Source organism: Muscardinus avellanarius (assembly GCF_963383645.1).
Source record: "Muscardinus avellanarius genome assembly, chromosome: 8".
NCBI classification, from domain to species: domain Eukaryota; kingdom Metazoa; phylum Chordata; class Mammalia; order Rodentia; family Gliridae; genus Muscardinus; species Muscardinus avellanarius.
Genome location: NC_137794.1, coordinates 30,586,848 through 30,608,540, shown reverse-complemented (window position 1 = coordinate 30,608,540; position 21,693 = coordinate 30,586,848). Strand labels below are relative to the sequence as shown.

At 38.9% G+C, this 21,693-nt stretch overlaps 1 protein-coding gene across 1 annotated transcript in view; it reads right to left on the bottom strand.

The window, feature by feature from the left end:
* Positions 1-21,693, bottom strand: part of UBE3D (ubiquitin protein ligase E3D) — a gene marked incomplete at both ends in the record, with an annotated part of 324,870 nt that overhangs the window by 203,525 nt on the left and 99,652 nt on the right. Inside the window, one exon of the mRNA XM_080700079.1 lies at positions 8,140-8,278. Within this exon, the coding sequence (XP_080556205.1) occupies positions 8,140-8,278 (139 nt within the window). The remainder of the gene's footprint in view (positions 1-8,139; positions 8,279-21,693) is intronic.

Here is a 21,693-nt window from a genome sequence, read left to right as displayed (position 1 = left end):
CATATTATGGACATGGTAAGCCATACCTCATTCCTGCTTCCCTGAGGAAGGCCAAGGCCAAGCCCCCCAGTCCCATCAAACCTCCCCTCCAAGGTGCTACAGAAGGCCTGGACACTATCCAGCTTTGCCTACAACCTCAGTTCCTTGGTAGGGACAGAAATGCACGAAGGGTGGAGCACATGGGGACCGTGGGCAGGGCAGGCAACCATTTTTAGGATGAGCTAGCACAGCTAATTGAGCAAGCCTGGCCTCAGCCTCCCCTTCCTCTACAGAGTGTGACAACACAGTAGACTCCACTTTGAAATGAGCGAGAGGAAGAGACCATTCAGACCAGAGAACTGTATTCAACTAAGAATACCTGCTTACTTCCCCACAGACACCCTGCAGGGCAAAAAGGAATGAAGACAACAAGAACTTTTCACACCCAAATTGTTGAGGCAATTCTCAGAAATCTGTTTTGAGGAGAGAGAATGAAAATAGAGTAGTAATCACTACCTTTGAGACTGGATTCCCTAAATATAATGACTAGCACACAACTCCTGATTATCTCTGCCCACCAAGGAAAAAGGCTTAACAGGAAAGAGAGAAGGTAAGCACCCCTGGGGATGAAGATGCCAACTGTACTCCCTTCTCAGCCCCCCACGCTCCATATACAGGCATTACGAGAGCGAGCAGATATTCTGGCAAGCGCTGCCCATCTCGGTGCAGGTCTCTGTCTCCTGATTACATCTGCAGCGGCTCCTGGATGTACAAAATCGCTCCCACTCTTGCTCCAGTCCATTCTCATCTGGTAACAGGATCCTCATATATGTAAAGGCTTCAGTGCCCTTTCACTCTGGAAAGGCTCTCTGTCTTCATGCCAGAAGGTAAAGCAGAGAAAGTGGGAGGCTGCCAGTAACTGAACTCCAGAATCTTCATGAAGCCAGTTTTGTATTAAAATATATATGTGTGTGTATGTACATGCATGTGTGTTTGCAAAAACACAAATAAGAATAATTTTGAAATGTCAATATTTATTATTCCCAGTGATTTTAATTTTCTTGACATTTTTCTGTATTTTCCTTTTTTTTTTTTTTTTTTTTTTTTTTTTTTTTTTTTTTGATGGTACTGGGGATAGAACCCCAGAGGCTTTTCTACTTCTGGGCTATACTCTCAGACCTATTTTATACTTTATTTGGAAACAGGGTCTCACTAAGTTGCTGAGAGCCTCACTAAGTAGCTGAGGCTGGCTTTGAACCTGTGCAATCCTCCTGTCTCAGCCTCCCAAGCGCGGGTATTACAAGCATGTACCACCATGCCCGGCTTCCAAATTTTTATTATGTAGAAAATTAACTTTTGTAGTTGGGGAAAATGTTATTTTAAAATAATAATGGTTATAATTTACCTACAGATGAGCATGACATAAAATGAGCTGATGGTCATTTATGTAGTTCAATATCTATCATTAGATAGACTAAAAAGGACAGAGATAAAACTTCATTTCCTTTACTTTAGCCTATGTAGCTACTCATCTATAAAACTCCCAGGCCTCTATGTACTTATTTCTACATAATATATGCATGTGCACATGTGTGTGTATACACACATACATACAGCGTTCAAAGTTCTTAAGCTTAAACTACTACTTTAAACCTCAATACTACAAAACTTTTCAGCTGAGACAAGAACAAATGGCAAAAAGACCAAACCAAGTTTACACATCTTATTTTGTTTTCTTCTTCCCTTGATACAAGTATTAATGGCAGTGAAAAAGTAGCTGAATGAGAGAAATATTTCTAAATTAATAAATTTCTGGGTAACTGTAGTACAATATATCATTTTTACATCATGGAAAAGATGAATTTAAGTATCACTGGATTCTTAACATTAAAATCAAACTATATGCTAGTAACACGGTTCTAGATTTCATTTCTAGAATTTTCAACTCCTTCACCTTCCCCACTGAACATTGTATAGTTTTAAATCTATCCAGTGAAGGAAATTTCCCTAGTCACCCCTAATGATCTACAAAGCATTTTGTTTCTTCTTTCCTAAGTTTTCACCATATTATTGAACTACCAGCATATTCATAAAACCAACTTAACAAAGGAAAGCTTACTTGCTGGGATCTACAAAGCCTGAGGATGATACTCACACTGCTCCCATGTTTGAGGGCTGTAGTTCTCTAAAGGATATTAACAAAAGAGGTAATATTACTGCCTGATGGTAAAAATAAGATGTACAAGGCCCAGGACTATCAAAGAGGTCCATTTGCATTTTTTTTCTGATCATGATATAGAATAAAGAATAGACAAAATCATAAGATTTAAGTTTAAAACATGGTCCTGAATATAGGGAGTTTTATAAACTTGCTACTATTACTTCCTATCTTTACATTTAAAATGAAAATTAATGTGAAGATTTTAAAAAGGCAAATGCCTGTGAAAACATTCCAAATACTGCAAAATTCAGCAATCTACTTGGGGGAAAAAAGTTCTAGTTCTGGGGCTCTATGCTTGAAAACTCCATTTCCACCATTTGGATGGCCTGGAGCAGCTGGATAGAGCTGAAGTTAATGAGGTAAGGTGTGCAGACGAATAAAAAGGGTTTCCTGGGCTCAGGGACTGAGGCTGTGGAACACTCTGTATCTTGCATTAAGCATGAATTCCAAGGAAGAGTCCTATGAGCTTTCTCAGTAAGAATCAAGCTGTAAATCAGGAGGGAGGCAGAGTTTAACCAGATGGTTCAATCTATTAGAAGAGCCTCTGCCATGTAACCACTTAGGTACACAGTGTTTAGGTGGAAGAGACTCAGCTGAAATAGAATTGGGACAAGTGTGGGCTCTGGATCTCTGGCCTGATTCTGAGTGTACCAAGGAATGCTTGAGAGACCACTTTCCTATTGTACTCTTCTGACCAAGGTGGCCCTGACCAGTAGAACCATATAGTCACTAAAGGAAAAATTAGTATCCTCATGAAAAATGGCCTCTGCAAATGCAGAAATGAGCAAGACTGCTGCTCGGGAAGTCAGAAGAGCACTCTGTGTTGGTTATCTCTGTACAGAGGTAGGTGAGGACAATGTCTCCCCATCTGGGTTCTGCAAATAGTAATTCCATAAAACATCCCAAGGAAAAATTTCCCTGATGCTAAGTACACTTAGGAAATATTTCCTGTATTCCTCAAGAAATAGGGTCACACTGCCCTTGAAGTGCATGAAAGGCCCTAAAAAGTCTTGTGATAAAAAATATATATATATAACTGTGCTTAATTAAATGTTTTAAAAGAGGCAATATTATCTAGTAGTTAAAAACAAGGAGTTCTGAAGCCAAGTTGTCTACTCCATGTTCTTTCATTCAATAGTTGTATGAGTTTGGGCAAATCCATCCCTCTGGCTCAGTTTCTACACTTGTAGAAGGGGAATAATGATATCCCTTCCTCATGAAAATTGAAATAAATTTTTGAAAATAAAATGAGCTAATAAGTGCAAATTATTGAGAAAAGAGCCTGGAATATAGAAAGCATTCAATAAATGTTAGTTATTATAATGTCACTAGTATAATCTACTGATTAATATCTATCTTTGTAACATTTAATAATGTCCTAAGGAACTTGTGTCTGAGGGAACAGAGAAATGCTAGTACAGAAAAATCTCTCTACCTGGAGAGAAGTCAGCACCCTCTGTATCAGAAAAAGCACTACAAATAAAAATTCATTTTTAGTCTCTATAGTTACTTAAACTTCCTAGGTGTGTCTCCCTATCTGTAAGTCAGTCCTTCTAACTGTAACAGGCTAGGGTTCTAAGCAAAATGCAGTTAACATGATTAGCGGCAGCTCTTGCTTAGACCTACGTCCGAACTGGCTTCTCTTGAAGTTCTACCTCCCAGATAGACTCACCTACCAGATTCAAAGGTGCTGTCACACAACTTCAGGTTAAAAGCTGGTGCGGCCTATCCTTGTGCCATTTCACCCCTGAATTCCGAAGCACACAGAGTGGATAAACTAGAAGCTGCAGTGGCAGCACGAGGTAGTAACCTGCCCACTCTACACGAGCCCTCTGAAAGCCCTCTGCCTTAGTTTCTGGCACCAAAGCTTGGCTACCATTCCCATGTCCCCTGCTGTGGTCTGCAGGGCCCACAGGAGCCCAGCCCTGTATACTAGGCGCTCTGCTGGTCTGAATCCTGCCAGATTAAATTCTTCTTCATGTGTTTCTCATTTTCCATACAACCCTAGGATATAATTTCAATGCCGATACCCATCTGTGCACAACATCATTGAAAAATTTCAAATCCAGACCTGACTTTACTCCAGCCCCATCCCAGCAGAGAAAGGGCTGCTGCTTCTGTCCCTGCATTTATATTACTCATGCTTCTGCTTCCCTTTAACTCAGTCTTTTTGGAGTTTAGAGTGTCTCATGGCCATGCCAATTTATATTTTACTTGCACATCCAGTCAGCCACTTAGTATTTATTAACTGCTTCCTACATCTAAGCACCACTCTAAGTGCTGTTGATGCAATAATAAATAAAAATAAGCCAGATGTGAGGGCACATGTCTATAATCCCAGTACTTGAGAGGCTGAGATAGGAGGATGGCAAGTTCAGAGCCAGCCCCAGCAACTTAAGAGAGGCTCTCCACAACTTTGTGAGACTTGTTTCAGAAAAAAAGATTATATATGTTAGGACTGGTGTATAGCTGAAAGGTAGAATGTCCCTGTGTTCACAGACATTCCCTCTGTTCTCACTTAAGACACATTTCAGTAGAGGAAAAAGACAAACAAATAAATGAACACATTCCGTTCAAATAGTGAAAGTACTAAGAAGTAAAACCCAACTGAGGTTATAAAGATGAGGTGAAGGCGACTTAGTGGGGGAGTTAGATTAGGCCTCACAGGGGAGGAGACCCTTGAACTGAAGTCTGAAAGCCAAGAAAAACCCAGCCATGAAGAGATCAGGTGCAGAGCAGTCTCTGAGTGGCAGAAAGGAGTCAGTGCACATGCAGGATGGCCAGAAGCAGCTGTGGGAAGCTGCAAAGGGAAATTGGGGTAAACAGAGAGATGGCAGCCCAGTGAATAAGATGGAGAGAGATGAGGTCAAAGGAGGCAGGACCAGACGTGCCCAGCCTTACAGGCCAGGAGAGTAGTTTGGATGTTATTTTCGTTGTGATAGGAAGCCATGGAAGAATTTTAAGTAAGGAGTGACATAGGAATGATAAGCCCATGCCTCTTCTTGGGACTGCAACAGCTACAGTATATATGTGCTCAGCGACAGGTCAGTGATTCTCAACTAAATCCTATATTCTGCTTACTGATAACCACTCTAGGGATATTATGGCATTGTAACAGAGTGAAAGCTAAAATTATGATACCTCCACCAAAAAATATCCCTGTGGGCTTCAGAGAAATGTTACAGTGTGATTTGAGGAGGCAAAATTTCATATATGTTAATAGCTCTCATTAATAAGATAAATGCTTTCCTTTGGGAATTGGCAGTGATAACAAGTCAAGCAGGAATGGCATTGGAATCCTAAAATAAAAGCTTTACAGAAAAAGCAGTATTGCCCACAGTGACAGCCTCAGCCTGGAAAGGAGGAGCGCTGGAAATGGGAAGATGGTATCTGTAACAAGTGTCATTCTATACTCACAGCTCTTGCCAAAATAGCTCTTAAAAAGCTGTGCATGGAGGTGAGCTTCCAATTAAAATAATAAATCTCAAATACAGGCAAATTAGCAGCTCCGCTCCTTGCAATTCTAATAAATGATTAAGTAGGTGTTACACAGATGAAAAGGCAGAGCATCTCTTTCTAATCCTGACAGACACCTTTCCCATTTTAACTGATCCATTATCTGGAGCAAAGACCTGCAAGGGAAAGCTAACTCCCAGAGCGTTTCTGATAAGGCTACATCTTTCCAGGGATAGCAGCAGAGACAGAATCCAGCAGACATTGTTCATAAGATTCTGCCAAGTTTCTCTGTACTGCTGAAGCCAGGAAAGCTCCTGTCAGTAACATTCAACAAATGGCCTAAAATCAGATGAAGTGCAACCACTAAGAAGGTGGACATTGAGCAATTAACGTCCAGGCCGCTCTGCGAGGCCCTCTGCTTAAAGATGCCGAGAGCACAGGGAGCAGGCCAGGCTTTCATGCACTGGAGTTTACACAAGACTGAGATAAAATCCTTAAATGGGGTAAGATTCCCCTGTCTTGTGAAGAAGAAATACAGATTGGTCTTCCTCTCAAATCCTTCACACTCAGTTTACAATTTTACCTTTAATCTCTCTAAGATTTGTGTTGAGATTACTAGGTAATAAAATTCTCAATTTATATCACACATGGAAGACTATCCTGTCTCCCCTAATAAGCCATAAAATTGTAGAAGTCAGAGTCATCTCTCTTGCTGTTTGCTCACCCATGGTATAAAACTTTCAAACAGTACACGGGAGAGGGAAGGAAATAAAAAATAATTATCTTCCAGCTTCGCTCCACCAAAATAACCACTAAGTTTCTTCTATCTCCTATTAAAGTCTGTGGCCTTATATAAACTTTTGTGTTTGTCAATACTCAATTCATTGAATAAAACTCAGAAGAAACAGAGATTGATATTATAGCAATTTAAGTCATTTCTTTTTCAAGAAAATACACAAATAAAAAATTATAAAATTCTGCAAAATAAGGGTGAGAGGATGGACATACCCAGCAGATAAGACCTACCTCCACCCAGCACTCAACACTCTACTCTCAAGCCTTGAGCGAGCACTGCAGTAGGTGGCACTGGAGCAGCTCTGGCATAGGCCTGGCAAGTCCAATTTGGTCGCTAACCTACACTGGCTATTCTGTGGCCAACTCACTCTATCTCTCTGGATCTCAGATTTCTCCTCCACCATGAAAGGTGTACTTTCAAATTTCTTTAAAGTTGGTGGAGTCACAACAAATACAAACAGGCACACAATGGCCAAAGACTGAACCTTTTATTGGTGCTTAAGGCTCAGAAACAGGAGGGAAGTCAGAGATAAGGAATGAAACAAATTTCCAAAACAATAGGGATGTAAATTCGACTGGAGCAGTTATTTTTTAGTTCCATGAGTGCAATTCATAGGAAATTTTACATATATTGTTTTACCACATAACAGAGAGGTGCCAAGTAATATATGCCTCTCCTGCAGTTACCTTAGGATATACCACCAACTCTCCAGAAGCAGGACCAACCCACATTTACCCATTTTTCAGCAATGTACATGGCCTTTCTGCCAGCATTGGAGGACTTGTGAGTAATTTTCCATTGTCATGAGTCACAGATGTGTTCAGTTACACTCAGTACCTAGAGGGTTGCAACTTAAGCCAATAATGAACATCTCAGTTCTCACTGTCAACTCTCCTGACAATTACCTGGCTACTAGGGAGGGAGTGATCACCCTGCCAATCAGTGTACATCGGCAGCCCTGAGTTGTACCAGGAGCACAATTAAGTACAATTAAGTACCCAGGGAGTGGAGAAGTGCTAAGGGAAGGACTGAGGAGAGAAGGGGAGATGGTGCTGTGGGTAGGGAGGATACCATCCAGGTTAAGAATCCATTTGGCAATTTGACTTCAAGCTAACACTAGCAAAGCCCCTAGTAATGGCAGTCACCAGCACTTCTGCAAGATCTTCTTGCTATTTCTCTCAGAGGTGGAAAGATGGAGGATCAGAGACCAAGCCTAGAGTTGCAGTGTTATAATTTCTGCTGCTGCTGCCGCTGCTAGGCAATTCTCCACGCAGTTCTGAGCCTGTACTTGTTCATTTACTTAATAAGTGACAAGACAACACAAGCATTATGGATGTTGCTACTATTCTGTGTGTGGGTGGGGGTGGGGGGGTTACTGGGGATGGAGCCCAGGGGCATTCAACCTCTGAGCTATACCCCCAGCCCTATTTTATTATTTTACTTTGAACCACGTTCTCACTTGGTTGTGAAGGGCCTCATTAAGTTGCTGAGGCTGGCTGTATACCTGTGATTCTCCTGTCTCAACCTCCCAAGTACTGCGATTTATAAGCGTGTGTCACCATATCTAGCTTACTACTACCATTTGAGTCTGGGTTTCCATAGTCTAATAACTATGAAAGACAGATCCTTGAAAAAACAATTACAAGTAAAAGTGAGATATCATACCCTCATAAAGAGTATTTCTTACCTGAAAGGAATTCATTTGGCGAAGAGATGGAGGCAGGGTGGAATTACTCCTTGCTAATATCAACAGCAGCTCCAAGCAGGTTACAGAGGGCAAGGTTAAAGAGTGGACACTGATGTCACTTTCCCATGAGCTGGCAAGCCTGGAAGATACCAATACATTAACTTTCATAAATGAATGCATTGTTATAATTATCTTGAAAGTCTGATATAAAAAGAAAACTTTCAGTTGTAGGAGAAAAAAATCAATGTACAAAAAGTAGAAATAAAAATATATTAAACATTTACAAAGTAAAAGTCTAAGACCTTTATTATAGTCTTGTTGGTCTAAGGCAGATGGATAGGGCAATTTTCAGGCCATCATTTTACACTCAAAGATTGTAAGAAATGCAGACTTATTTTAAAGGGACCTGTTGGGAGGGGAGAGGGATGCTCCCTATGTTCTATATACTCTGTTATGTATAAAATGTCTTCTTTACCTGCAACAACCGAAGCAAAGGAACCTTTGTTAAGTCCATTGCACAGACATGGAAATCATTTCTGAGCCAGACAGGCCCTTATGAGACATCCAGTTCTGTGATTTTCATACTTGTAATAAGTATAGGATCCTTTTTGTCAAAAAAAACCTCTTGTTACAGCTTCAACCTATAATATAAATAAAAGCAGAGCTGCTCCTTTGAAGGGGAAAGGCTGGCAGAAGGCCTCCCTTCATCTTCCAGAGGTGCCCCTGAAGCAGCTCTGCTATGTCCTGTGGAGCCCATCTGAAAATCCTTTCATTTGAGAGAACTGAAGGCCGGAACAGTAAAGGGACTTGTCTGAGTCGAGGCAGATGAGTGGAAAGTGACAAGGCTAGGTCTAGAATTCTGGTTTTCTGACCCGCCATCTAGTGCTTACAGTGAAGGGAAAAATCAGGAAATAGGGAGAAAATAATGAAATAAAAACAGCGTAAGCCTTATTCTTTCAAATTTTCTATTTACTTATTTCTTGCCTGATTCTTTACCATCTCCTATCACTGTCCTAATTTTTAAAGAGAAGCATCTGTAAATATGTATGTGTATTTGTATATGCTTACTTCATTAATATATATGTATTACTTTGCCATTTCCATAAACTTATCTCAGCAAAGACACCTTCACCCAAATCAGCAGAGATTCACGAAGGCTGTAGGGGCATCAGTGGTCATGGGATAGTGGATTTGGACACATTGTGGGAAGAGGGAGGGCAAATGGTTCAGCTGTGTCTGCAGATCAAGTTACTTATTATGCTGATGCATTTCGGATATGGGTGGCAGAGTTAACTCTGCTTTGAAGCATTTTCCAGCTAGGTGCCTGGAATAGGCACTGTTCACTCTCCTAAAAATGATCAAGTCTCAGCAACGGCATGTTTGAGTGTCGTTTCTGTGTTATAGAAATGATTATTTTATATTGACTGGCTCTGCTCTTCTTTCTACTTTTGCTCATTATATAACATTCTCAAAATTTCTCTGGAATAGATATAAAAATGCTGTTTTTTCAAAAATTCAAACTTAGTTCTGGTACAGTGGCTCCAAGCTCACTCTCCACCCTCCTTCCTTATGCCCTCCACAGTCCACAGCTACTTTGCATCTCTGAAGAGCATTACATTGCATGCTCTGTGTCTGGCATACACAATTTTCTGGGTCTGGAAGGCTGTTTTTCTTCCTGGTGAACCTCTACTCATCCTTCAAGACCTGATGGAGTATTATTTCCTGGGAGATATCCTGTTTCTTTTTTTCTTTTTACTTTTTTTGTGGTGCTGGGAATTGAACCTAGGGAAGGGGTGTCTCACTAAATTGCTAGGCTGTCCTTGAACTTGCGATTTTCCTATCTCTGCCTCCCAAAGACTGGGATTATGGGATTATAGACATGAACCACCCCACCTGCCAAGAGATATCCTAACTTGCTTAATAACATATTTGAATATATTATGACATTTATCATGACCCTATATTTTTATTTGGAATGTTTCTATATGTCTAATTCTTCCTATATCAGACATGATTGGATTCCTCTAACTTCTCAGCCTTAGTTGAAAATATACATTAAAAGGTGCTCTCAAAGTTGCCTTTCCACACACACTCAGATATTAACCTTCTATCACATCTAAAAGAAATGTCTTTTAAACTTAATTTTTATGTTTAAAGAATAATTAATCTTTATATTTAAAGAATAATAATTAATTTTCAAAACTTAAACCCTCAGCCCACAATAGGGCTCAGTAAAGCTATTTTCATCCTGAATTTTTTCAAAAGGATAGTAAAAAGTATTATAATTTGGATTTGGAAACCCCCACACTTCCCAAAAAGAGCTTGTGTGTTGAAAACATGTTCCTAATAGTGCAACAAGGTTCAGAGGTAGGCATAGATGGAGTAGGTGGGCCACTGGGAATATGCACTTGAGAACCATATCTGTACCTGGCTGCATCTCTCTGTCTCTTTTTGTCTGTCTGTCTGTCTGTCTGTCTGTCTGTCTGTCTGTCTGTCTGTCTGTCTGTCTCTCTCTCTCTCTCTCTCTCTCTCTTTCTCTGTCTCTCATTCTGGCCATCATGAGTTCGGAGTGGTTTTTCTCCATGACATGCCCTGCTGCTATGGGTTTTACCTTGAGCCAGTTTATTTGGCTTATGGTTTTCAGGGCAGAAACTCTGAAACCAAATAAACCTTTCCTCCTCTACATTGCTACTGTCAAGTATTTTGATCACAGCCACAAAAAGCTGGCTAAAACAAAATATTTTAATTTTTCTGAACTGGATCTCAGCAATCTAGATACTACCCTGGATTGTGGATGTTCTTTAGAGGTCATTTTGGGAATCTCCATACCTAACCCAGACAGTCAAACAGCCAGTTAAACTGCAGGAAGGGTCTCTGAGATGCAGTGAGCATTGTACAGGGCCTGCTACAATCAAGAGCACCTTCGAGGCAGGAACAATTTCTAATCATTTTCCATTCCACTTTTGGCAATAATATATATTTCAAGGGGAAGGAAAAAAGATAAATGATGCAAATAAATATTTTTACAAAACTTAGCTTATTATGGCTATATCATGCTTTCCATAATATATGCTCACATCCTATAATCATATGGCCTTAGGTTTCTTCTGTCATTTATCCTGTGTCTAACAGATCCAGACAGTGGGCCAGGCACTTGAGTTGTATTTGTTGTCTTCACTCCTACAGCAACCCTGAATGGTAGAGACTGTCCACCCATTTTAAAGACAGAAATCTAGGGTTGTGAGAAATTAGGTAGGTGGTTGTCTAACACCAGCACGTGAATGATGGAGCCAGCAGTCAGTCAACCTGAATCCAAAGCCTGGACTCTCCCTCTGTTCCACATAGATCTCTGAGGAGAGTGTGTACGCTATTACCTTCTCCAAAGAAAGCCAAGAGAGAATACCAAATCTTAACCACTAAGCCAGCAGGGAGGATCCTCAGAAGAATGGGAATAAAACTACCACATGACCCAGCAATACCACTTCTGGGTATCTACCCAAAAGAATGGAAATCAAACTAATGCATGCGGATCTATGTTTATAGCCACACAATTCACAATTGACAAACTATAGAACCAGCCAAGATGTCTATCAACAGATGAATGGATTATAAAACTTTGAAATCTGTATACAATGGAATTTTACTCAGCCATTAAAAAGAACAAACTTATGTCATTTACAGGAAAATGTATGGAACTAGAAAACATTATGCTACGTGAAATTAGTCAGTCACACACACACAAAAAAATCAGATGCTCTCCCTAATATGCAGAAGCTAGGGGAAAAAAGGGTCATAGGAGGAACTCTAGATAAAGAAGGATAAACCATAGATCAGGAAATAAGGCAACCAAACTGAGGGTGAAGGGAGGGGGGAAGAGGGAAATAGCCTAATGTGTATGATGTACATTCACAAATTTATCATAGTCAATCACCAAGCCAAATATGAGAGGAAATGAGGAGGGAGGAAATGGGAATTGGGGAAGGGCTAAAGGAGTGATGTGTGCATGTATGGCGGCTCTACCATCTTGTACTCCACTAAGATGTATGACTACAATGTACCAATAAAAAATTTAAAAAAAAAAAGCAATACATGAGCAGGGCCTTAAGAACTGAATTTGCTTCTAGCTATCTCTTCTGTAAATTATCCCTTTGCTCATTAAAAAAATACAGTTGAGCATCTTCATCTTTCTATAAGAAGTTGATTTATTCTCCTTAATATGCTACTTCATTAAATATATATTTTAAAACTTCAATAAGAAAGGTAGTAAGATAGACATGACAAAATACTCATTATATGGTACGTGAAAATAGGTATGTGGTGATTAGGGAGTAATATAAAAAAATCAATGGTTATTCCCATTAGAGGAAAAAATAACCTGGTATGTTTTATGTTTTGATTTTTATACCTTAATTTAATTAAATAACATTTAATTAAAATGTTATTTTTATCATCAGAAACAAGCTAATACTATGATGTTGATATGATTTTGTTGTGAGCAAAGGAATATTTAAATGCTGCTTAAGAGTTTCAACATTCAGCTGGGCATGGTGGCACTCAATTGTAATCCCAGTACTTGGAAGGCTGAAACAGAAGGATGACAAGTTCATAGCCAGCCTCAGCAACTTAGGCCCTCTAAAACTTAGTAAGACCCTGAGTCAAAATAAAAAATAAAACAGGGTTGGGGGTGTAGCTCAGAGATTAAATTCCCTGGGTTCAATCCCCATAAACACATACATACACACATATACACACACAAGTTTCAAGATTCTGTTATATGGCTATGGTGTGACCCATCAAAAAGGACACTCAAACAGAAAATAAAATATATTAGCACTGCCTTGCCAGTCACCACTGAGTAATTTATTTATTTATTTATTTATTTATTTATTTATTTATTTATTTATTTTTGGTGGTACTGAGGTGGAGGGGGGGTGGAACCCAGGGGCTTTCTACCTCCAGACTATACCCCTAGCCCTATTTTATACTTTATTTGGAGACAGGGTCTCACTAAGTTGCTGAGAGCCTCACAAAGTAGCTGAGGCTGGCTTCGAACCTGTGTGATCCTCCTGTCTCAGCTTCCCAAGCACGGAGATTACAAGCCTGCACGACCACGCCTGGCTGTACCACTGAGTAATTTAAACAAACATTTTGGAGCTTAGTTTCCTTCGAAGGCCCTTAAGTCAGTAAATAAACCATTCAATGATTCAATGACTCAAACCACCAAGAATTATATAAAAGAAATTTTTTTTTTTTTTTGTGACACTGGGGTTCCTGGAAGCCCTTCTACCTTTGGGCTACACTGCCAGACTTATTTTATATTTTTTATTTGTAAACAGGATCTCTTAAGCCAGCGAAGCTGGCTCCTAACCAGCACGATCCTCTTGTCTCAGTCTCCCAAGCACAGGGATTACAAGCTTGCGACACCAGGCCTGGTTAAAAGAAAATCTTTATGCTACTGATGACCAGAGTCACAAAGAGAAGATAGTTTTCCTTGTTTCTATGTAAGTATAAACACTTGCAGAGTTTTTAATTCTTAAAATATTCTGTAATTTAAAATTATGGGAATTATACACAATGGAATTCTACAGAGCAATAAAGCAGAAAAAAATCTATCATTTGCAGAAAAGTGGATGAACCTAGAGAACATTATGTTAAGAGACATTAGCCAGTCACAGAAAAATAAGGGTCATATGTTTTCTCTCATTTGTGGAAGACATGGAGTAATATAAATGCCAGAGGAACTTCAGACAATGGAGCAGAAACTCTCGTGGAGCCAGGGAGGTGGTCTAGAAGATGGGAAAGAAGGAGAGGGAGGATCAATGAAGAAAACACTCCCACTGACAGTATAGACATATGTGAGAATACCAATGCCAATATCAGAACACTGTCTGGGGAAGGGGGAGTGGGGAGGAACTGGAGGAGTCACCAAGTGCTGTGTGCAGGCATGTCACCATCACTATGAACTAACTGCATTGTGACTGTGACTATAATGCACCCATTAAAGTATAAAAATTTAAAAATCCTGTAATTCAGCATTAAGCCTCATTGGAGCTTATAAAGGTGAAGCCGATTATCCCCATCAGAACCAGTGAACAAAAGGAAACTCAAGCATGATTGTGCCCATCTAAATCCCACTCTTCGCCAGCGTCGTGGCGCATGCTTGTAATCCCCACACTTGGGAGGCGGAGACAGGAGGATCGCGCAGGTTCGAAGTCAGCCTCACTGGCTTAAGGGACCCTGTTTCCAAATAAAAATATAAAAATGGGTCTGGGAGTGTTGCCCAGAGGTAGAAGGGTTTCCAGGAACCCCAGTACCACCACCAAAATTAAAAAAAAATAAATAAATCCCACTCTTCACTATATTACCACCATGGCGAAAGTATTCTAGATATCATTTAACAAATTCTATCCCAAACAACTGAAAACCCAATGCAAATAATAGGTACAACTTAGGATTTTAAAACCTCTCACTTTAAATTATTTATTTATTTATTTATTTATTTATTTATTTATTTATTTATTTTGCAGGTCTGGGGATGGAACCCAGGGGCATTTGACCTCCAAGCTACACTCCCTGCCCTATTTTTTATTCTTTATTTTGAAACAGGAGTCTCCCTGAGTTGCAAAGGGCCTCACTAAGTAGCTGAGGCTGTCTGCAAACAGCGATCCCCAGGTCTCAGCCTCCCGAATGCTGGGATTACAAGTATGTGCCACCACGCCCTGCTTAAATAATTTAAACAATCTTCTTTTTCCTCTCTTTTGTTTGTGGACTTACATGATTCAAATTCCTAATATTCATCCAGTTCTTCCTAGTCCCATAACATATTTTTCATTAGTCCCAGGGATTATTATTCAATGTTAAAATTTATTCAGTTTCTCTCTTTTTAATTGCATAAAATAGGTTACCACATGAAATGTGGACAAAAACAGTAATATGTGAAAAATGAAAGTAATTGTATAGTGAATAAAAACTCTGGGTAACTTTACCCATTTAGGCAATGTTTTCACATACTTTTTTTAATTTAGAAAGAAATAAAAGATAGCAACAAGAAGAAATGGTTTGGGATACTTAAAATTGAATTTATCTTAAAAGTCATAATGTATGGTTTAGGATATCCACTGACAAAGCCAGAGATGTCACTTTCAACTACCCATGTATACCTCAAATATCACTGCAAATGTTTGTTACTGGTGCATGTATTTTAAGAAACATGTGGCAGAATCTGTATCGTTCCTGGTATTTTCTACAAAGGACTATTTTCTACAAAGGACTATTATAGACTATTAGACCTAAGTCAGTTGTCTTCCACTGCAAACAACAAGAAAGATACTTCAAAGGGAACAAGGAACTAAATATTGTTTGAAACCTATTTCCATGATTTTTAAAGTACTGGGAAGAAAAAGCTTTCCTAAGATGACAGAACTGTTACCCAAGTGACCTTAGTCTAAGAGACCAAAACACAAGCAGAGGACACGCCATCTCATTTCTATGCTTTGCCTCTAGAAATTCCCTAGAGAAGCGACTATAGCCTATCTATTTTGAAAGAAGCAACAAGAAGGGAAAAGGTCACTTTCTATCACTTTTTACAAAAATGGTGAAATTGAGGCTGAATCAAACCAATCAAAATTTAAAAAATAACTTGAGGAAAGAAAAAGGTGATAGAGTCCTTTAGGAAGTGTGGAGGTCATTTAATGTAACATGTTAAAATGATAAATAGAAATTATATAATAACTCAACATGAAAAGTTAAAATATTTAAAAGGAGTCCAACATATTGTATAGAGAAGAAAAATGATAAGAGCATGGGAGAACTCAAGATGAAAAAAATTTAAATCTTATATTTCTCATATTTTATTAGATGGTGTGCATTCTTTGGTCCTATTTAAACCAATGAAAGCAAACTGCCTATTAAAGATGTTGGAATATAATTACTTCAGCAGATTTTAGAAATTCATTTCAAAAGCTAAAATAATGATAAGCCCATCAATTTACAATTTCAAAATAGCCAAACAAACAAATGTAACTTAGCATTAGAGTCATTAACATGCAACTATTTAATAGAGTTGTATAAGTAAACAATATTTACAAATTCTAATGAACCACTTTTGGGAACATAAAATTCTGGAACAATTAAATGTATTAATATGTCTGATAAGCCATAGTAATTCTACTATACTAAATATTTTAAAAGTGCTAATTCACAAAAATAGGCCCTGAAAAATGTGCATAACTACTATTACTTATAAATTTCAAATAAGCTTTATTAAATAATGAACACTATCTGAAGAAAGGAAAATTACACAGAAAAAATATGGCCTTTTTAACCATAAATGTCAACATTGCTCTTTAATTCCCTTTGAATTAAAGTGGTCTTAGGTATATGCTTCCTGAAAGCAATAAGACCTATAAGCTTATCAAGGCAAATCTCCCACACATAAAAAAAGCCTAAAAGAAATAGTTCTGCTTTAAAAAAAAAAAGATACCAATAAGGCAATCTCTAAATGTATTAATTTTGCAAAAAAAAATTTAAGTTTTTTTTGGTACTGGGAATTAAACCCAGGAATATTCTACCTCTGAGCTATACCAATGTCCCACTTTATTTTTGAAATAGGGTCCTGTTAAGTTGCTAAGGCTGACCTCAAATGTGCGATCCTCTTATCTCAGTCTACCAAGTACTGGGACTACAGCCATGAACCACCACATCTGGCTTAAGATTTTGGTTTTTTTAAATGCCTGGACTACTGCAAAATACCAGCTATCAAGAACATAGGGATTAGACTGGGAATTCCTTCATTAAAGAGAACTTACCCTACAAAGAGGCCTGTTAGAAACCTCTTAACTGAAGTTAGATCAGTGTGAAATAAAAATTAAATGTCCATCTAAAGCTGGGCGTGGTGGCACACACTTGTAACCCCAGCATTTGAGAGGCTGAGACTAGAGGATAATAGTTTGTGGACAGCCTCAGCTGCTTAGTAAGGTACTCTTCAACTCAGTGAGACCCTGTTTCAAAATAAAGAATAAAACATAGGGCTGGGGATGTAGCTTGGAGGTAGAATGCCCCTGGGTTTCATCCCTGGTACCACAAAAAAAAAAAAAAAAAAAAAAAAAAAGCCCATCTAAGGAAGCCAGCTAATCGCTCAGGCTTTAAAAGAAAAAAACTGTGCATTATAGAAAACTCCAAATATCTAAAAGTAAATAGTAAAAATGACCTCATATACCTGAAACTGAGGGAAAACTGGAATAAATCCTCTAACTTAACCTGTTTCATGTGCTCTTAGCTACTAGCTTTCGGTTGACTTTTAAGATGACCAATTTTAGAGTAGAAGATAGTACTGCTGGCATGTGGGTCAAGATGAAACATTTGATAATGTTTGAGTACACATACCCAGACCACTGGTGACGTCTAAACTCCTCTCACCTTCCCCACATCTCAGCTCTAAATATCCCCAAACCCGATCCTTCAAGAGGCAGGTTTGAAACAAGCCGTCTCCTCTCCACATATGGCTGCCTCATGAATAAACACTGCTCTTTTGTAAAACTTGCTGTTTCAGTGATTAGTATACTGAGTGGAGAGTCAAAACCTGGCTGTATCAAATACCTACCACCTGCCTCCAACACACCGCTCTCTCAAGGTCAACTTTGCTTCATCTTCATTGCCACATTACTACCTACTACCCTCAATTATTCTGAAGGAAATCCCATATAACAATTTCACACAAAAATTTCTCAGTATCTTTCCCTAAAAGAGAGATGCTTTCTGAAAAGATACCCACTGTATAACTTATTATACTTTTTAAATATTAACTATTCCTTAATGTCCAGAGACAGACTATAAAGTCAGTGTTCAAATTTACTTAAGTGATCCATTAATGTGTTTACAGTGTATTTGCATCTACACTAAAGTCCAAATACTACAATCAGCTGACATGTCTATAGTGTGTGTGTGTGTGTGTGTGTGTGTGTGTGTGTGTGATAAAGAAAGAGAGATAGTAAGCAAGAAAGAGATGAGAGAGAGATAGGGAGATAGGGATAGAGAGAGAGAAATAGGAAGATAGGGATAGAGAGATAGTAAGCAAGAAAGAGATGAGAGAGAGATAGGGAGATAGGGATAGAGAGAGAGAGAGAAATAGGGAGATAGGAATAGAGAAAGAGAGGGAAACAGAGAGAGGGAAACAGAGAGAGGGAAACAGAGAGAGGGAAACAGAGAGAGGGAAACAGAGAGAGGGAGAGGGAGAGGGAGAGGGAGAGGGAGAGGGAGAGGGAGAGGGAGAGGGAGAGAGAGAGAGAGAGAGAGAGAGAGAGAGAGAGAGAGAGAGAGAGAGAGAGAGCGCGCCTTTTTTTGTATTACCAAGGTTGGCCTCAAACTGTGATGTTCCAATCTCAAGCTCCCAAGCAGCTGGGATCACAGGCATGGTCCTTTCAGCCTAACATGTTTTAAGGCATTCTTAATCTGTATCTGTATGGCACATATTATATGACCCCATCTATATGAAACATTCAGAATGGGCATATCCATAAAAACACAATGTAGATGTCATCAGGGCTGGAAAGAGGGAGAACTAGGAGCGAATAGTGAGGAATAGTGTTTCACTTTAGGATAAAAGCAGATAAAATTAGATGATGATGGTTGCATGATCTCATAAAAATACAAAATCCCACTGAATTGGATTCTTTAAGAAGGGAATTATATGGTATGTATGTATGTATGTATGTGTGTGTGTATATATATATATATATATAACATTTCAATTTAAGAAGAGAAGAAATTCAAGAAAAAAAACATTAGAGATATAAACAGATTAATTCTACTCTTTCTTATTGAGAAGGATGAGAATTGGATGCTCCCACTTAATTATGTAATAATCAAATAGCAAAAATATTCCCAATAGAAACTGAAATATATTACAGTTAATTCTAGATTATTTACTTGTAAACAGATAACCATGAGACAAATGTAGCTATATCATGCACTTTATATCTAAACATGATTTTAAGTGTTTATTTTTATTCTATTATTCTTTTATTCCTATTCCCAACTCAGCTGGGGAAATTAATCTCCAAGTTACTTATACTGTCAGGCTGGCTTTTGTTATCCTTTGTCCATCCTTTATATTTTCCATTTTAAGTCATTAAACCATCTCCTCTCACTTTTTATTCTGAGATAATGGTAGATTCAAATGCAGTTATAAGACATAATACAGAGAATGTCTGTCTATCCTTTACTCAGTTTCTCCAGTGGTAACATTCTGATAATTACACTGGTATTAATATAATACAGCCAGCTGATGATGAATCCTTTAATCACACTCTTGATTAACTGCAAGTCAAATGATGAAGGTGTAGACATAATAAATAAGGTCCCCTCTAATAACATTCTCATAAGTAAACTGCCCACTTGGAATCACCATGTTCCCTGTCACAATAAGCCAACCCAGCTAACACTTATCACTACCCACTCTGCCCCATAATTTAAATTCTTAGGCAATGTGGATATGAAGTGTTCAGGATGCATGACACATAAAGCAAGGGTTTAAGATGTTCTCTTAATTCTTTCTTAATTCTCTTTTCTTAATGATAGATGTTTTGTTGGAAAGTGTTTAAGGTGTTTTCTGTTTGATGACTTCTTAGACCTGGCATAATAAGTAGGTTTTCTTCACCTTTCAGTTTGAATTGCTTGGAAGTGACTGTGTTGAGGAAGATGGCAAGATCCTGTCTGGTATCAGCAGAAAAGACATAGGATCTTCTGATGGTGGTCTGTACCATATCCAACCCCTCTGGTCTCTACCTCACAGAATGCTGTCATCTTCACTCTCCCTGGCTTTACTTCATACCTCTTCGTAAGTCCACACTAAGATGTCGTCCCTTGGAACGCCATACATCCTTCGTTTACAAGAAGGCAACCCAGCAAACACTTAGCACTACCCACTCTGCCCCATAATTTACAAGTTGGAAATGCTGTAACTTGGTTCAGATAAATTAAGCCTGCTGGATCTTGATAGTGATATTTTAGCTGTTGGTGATTGACTTGCATAGCCCTAAATCAAAAGTGGCTTTTTCTGACCCACTGGAAGAGAAAACCTAATGACTAAGAATTGATTGCTAGAGTTTGGATGTGCAATGTCCCCTATAGGTGAATGTGCTTATGGTAGGTCCTCAGCCCCACTGCATTATAGCCAGGTGGTCAGACCTTTAAGAGGTGGGCCTAGAGGAAGAAAGTGAGGGCCCTGGGGGTGTGTCTTGGGGGGGTAACAGGAGCCTGCCTGTACCCCTCTCTCTTCACTTCCTAGTTGCCATGAGGTGAGCAGCTTCTACCACTCCCACCATAATATGCTGCCTTGCCACAGACTCAAATGACCATGAACTGAAACTTCCAAAACAGTCCCTTGAATTAACCTTTCTTCTCTTTAAGTTAATAAGCTCAGATATTGTTATAGTAACAGAAAGCTAATTAACACACTGTACTTCCATGAGAAGAGATGAAAATACAAATATCAAAGGCATGTTCCCTGTGCAAGAGCCCTGAGTTTTACAAAATGGCCTCATGTTTAAGACTTCAGACCTTTTTTTTGTTTTGTTTTTGGGTGGTACTGGGGTTCCTGGAAACCCTTCTACCTCTAGGCTACACTCCCAGACCTGTTTTATATATTTTTATTTGGAAACAGGGTCTCCTAAGCCAGCAAGGCTGGCTCCGAGCCTGAGTGATTCCTGTCTCCACCTCCCAAGAGCGGGGATTATAAGCCTGCGCCACCATGCCCGGCCACTTCAGACCTTTTTGGAAGCCACATGTTGATATTGGTTTTAAGTTTGTTCTTAAAAATAATATACAGAGTCAGGCATAGTGGTGCATGCTTGTGATCCTCATACTTGGGAGGCTGAGACAGAACGATCTGAGTTCACAGCCAGCCTCAGCTACTTAGTGAGGCCCTCTGCAACTTAGTGAAATCCTGGTTTAAAATAAAGAATAAAAAATAGGGCTGGAGGTGTAGCTCAGAGGTAGAATGTCCCTGGGTTAAATCCCAATACCATGCGCGCGCGCGCACACACACACACACACACACACACACACACACACACACAAGCAGAAGAATGAGCTATCTGTTGGAAGTGTCTTGGTTTTATTCCACACATTTAAAAGATGGTAGATGGCTGGGAATGGTGATGCATACTTTTAATCCCAGTATTTGGGAAGCTGAGAGAGGAGGATTGTGCAGGTTCTAAGCCAGCCTCAGCTACTTAGTGAGGCCTTTTGCAACTCAGTGAAATCCTATTTCAAAAAATAAAAAATTAAAATTAAAAAATAGGGATGGGGCGTTGTTTGGAGGCAGAATGCCCCTGGGTTCTATCCCCAGTACCGCCAAAAAAAAAAAAAAAAAAAAAAAAAAGATGGTAGATAATCCCACAAATTTAAATGTACATAAATATAGTTTTATATTCTTTCTTTTACTGTTTATACTGCATATCTCTATTATTTCAAGAAATTATAAATAGTATGATGTACTTTAGTAGGATATTTTTAAATTTTTGAAATCTTTATATGAATCATTCATATAATCAA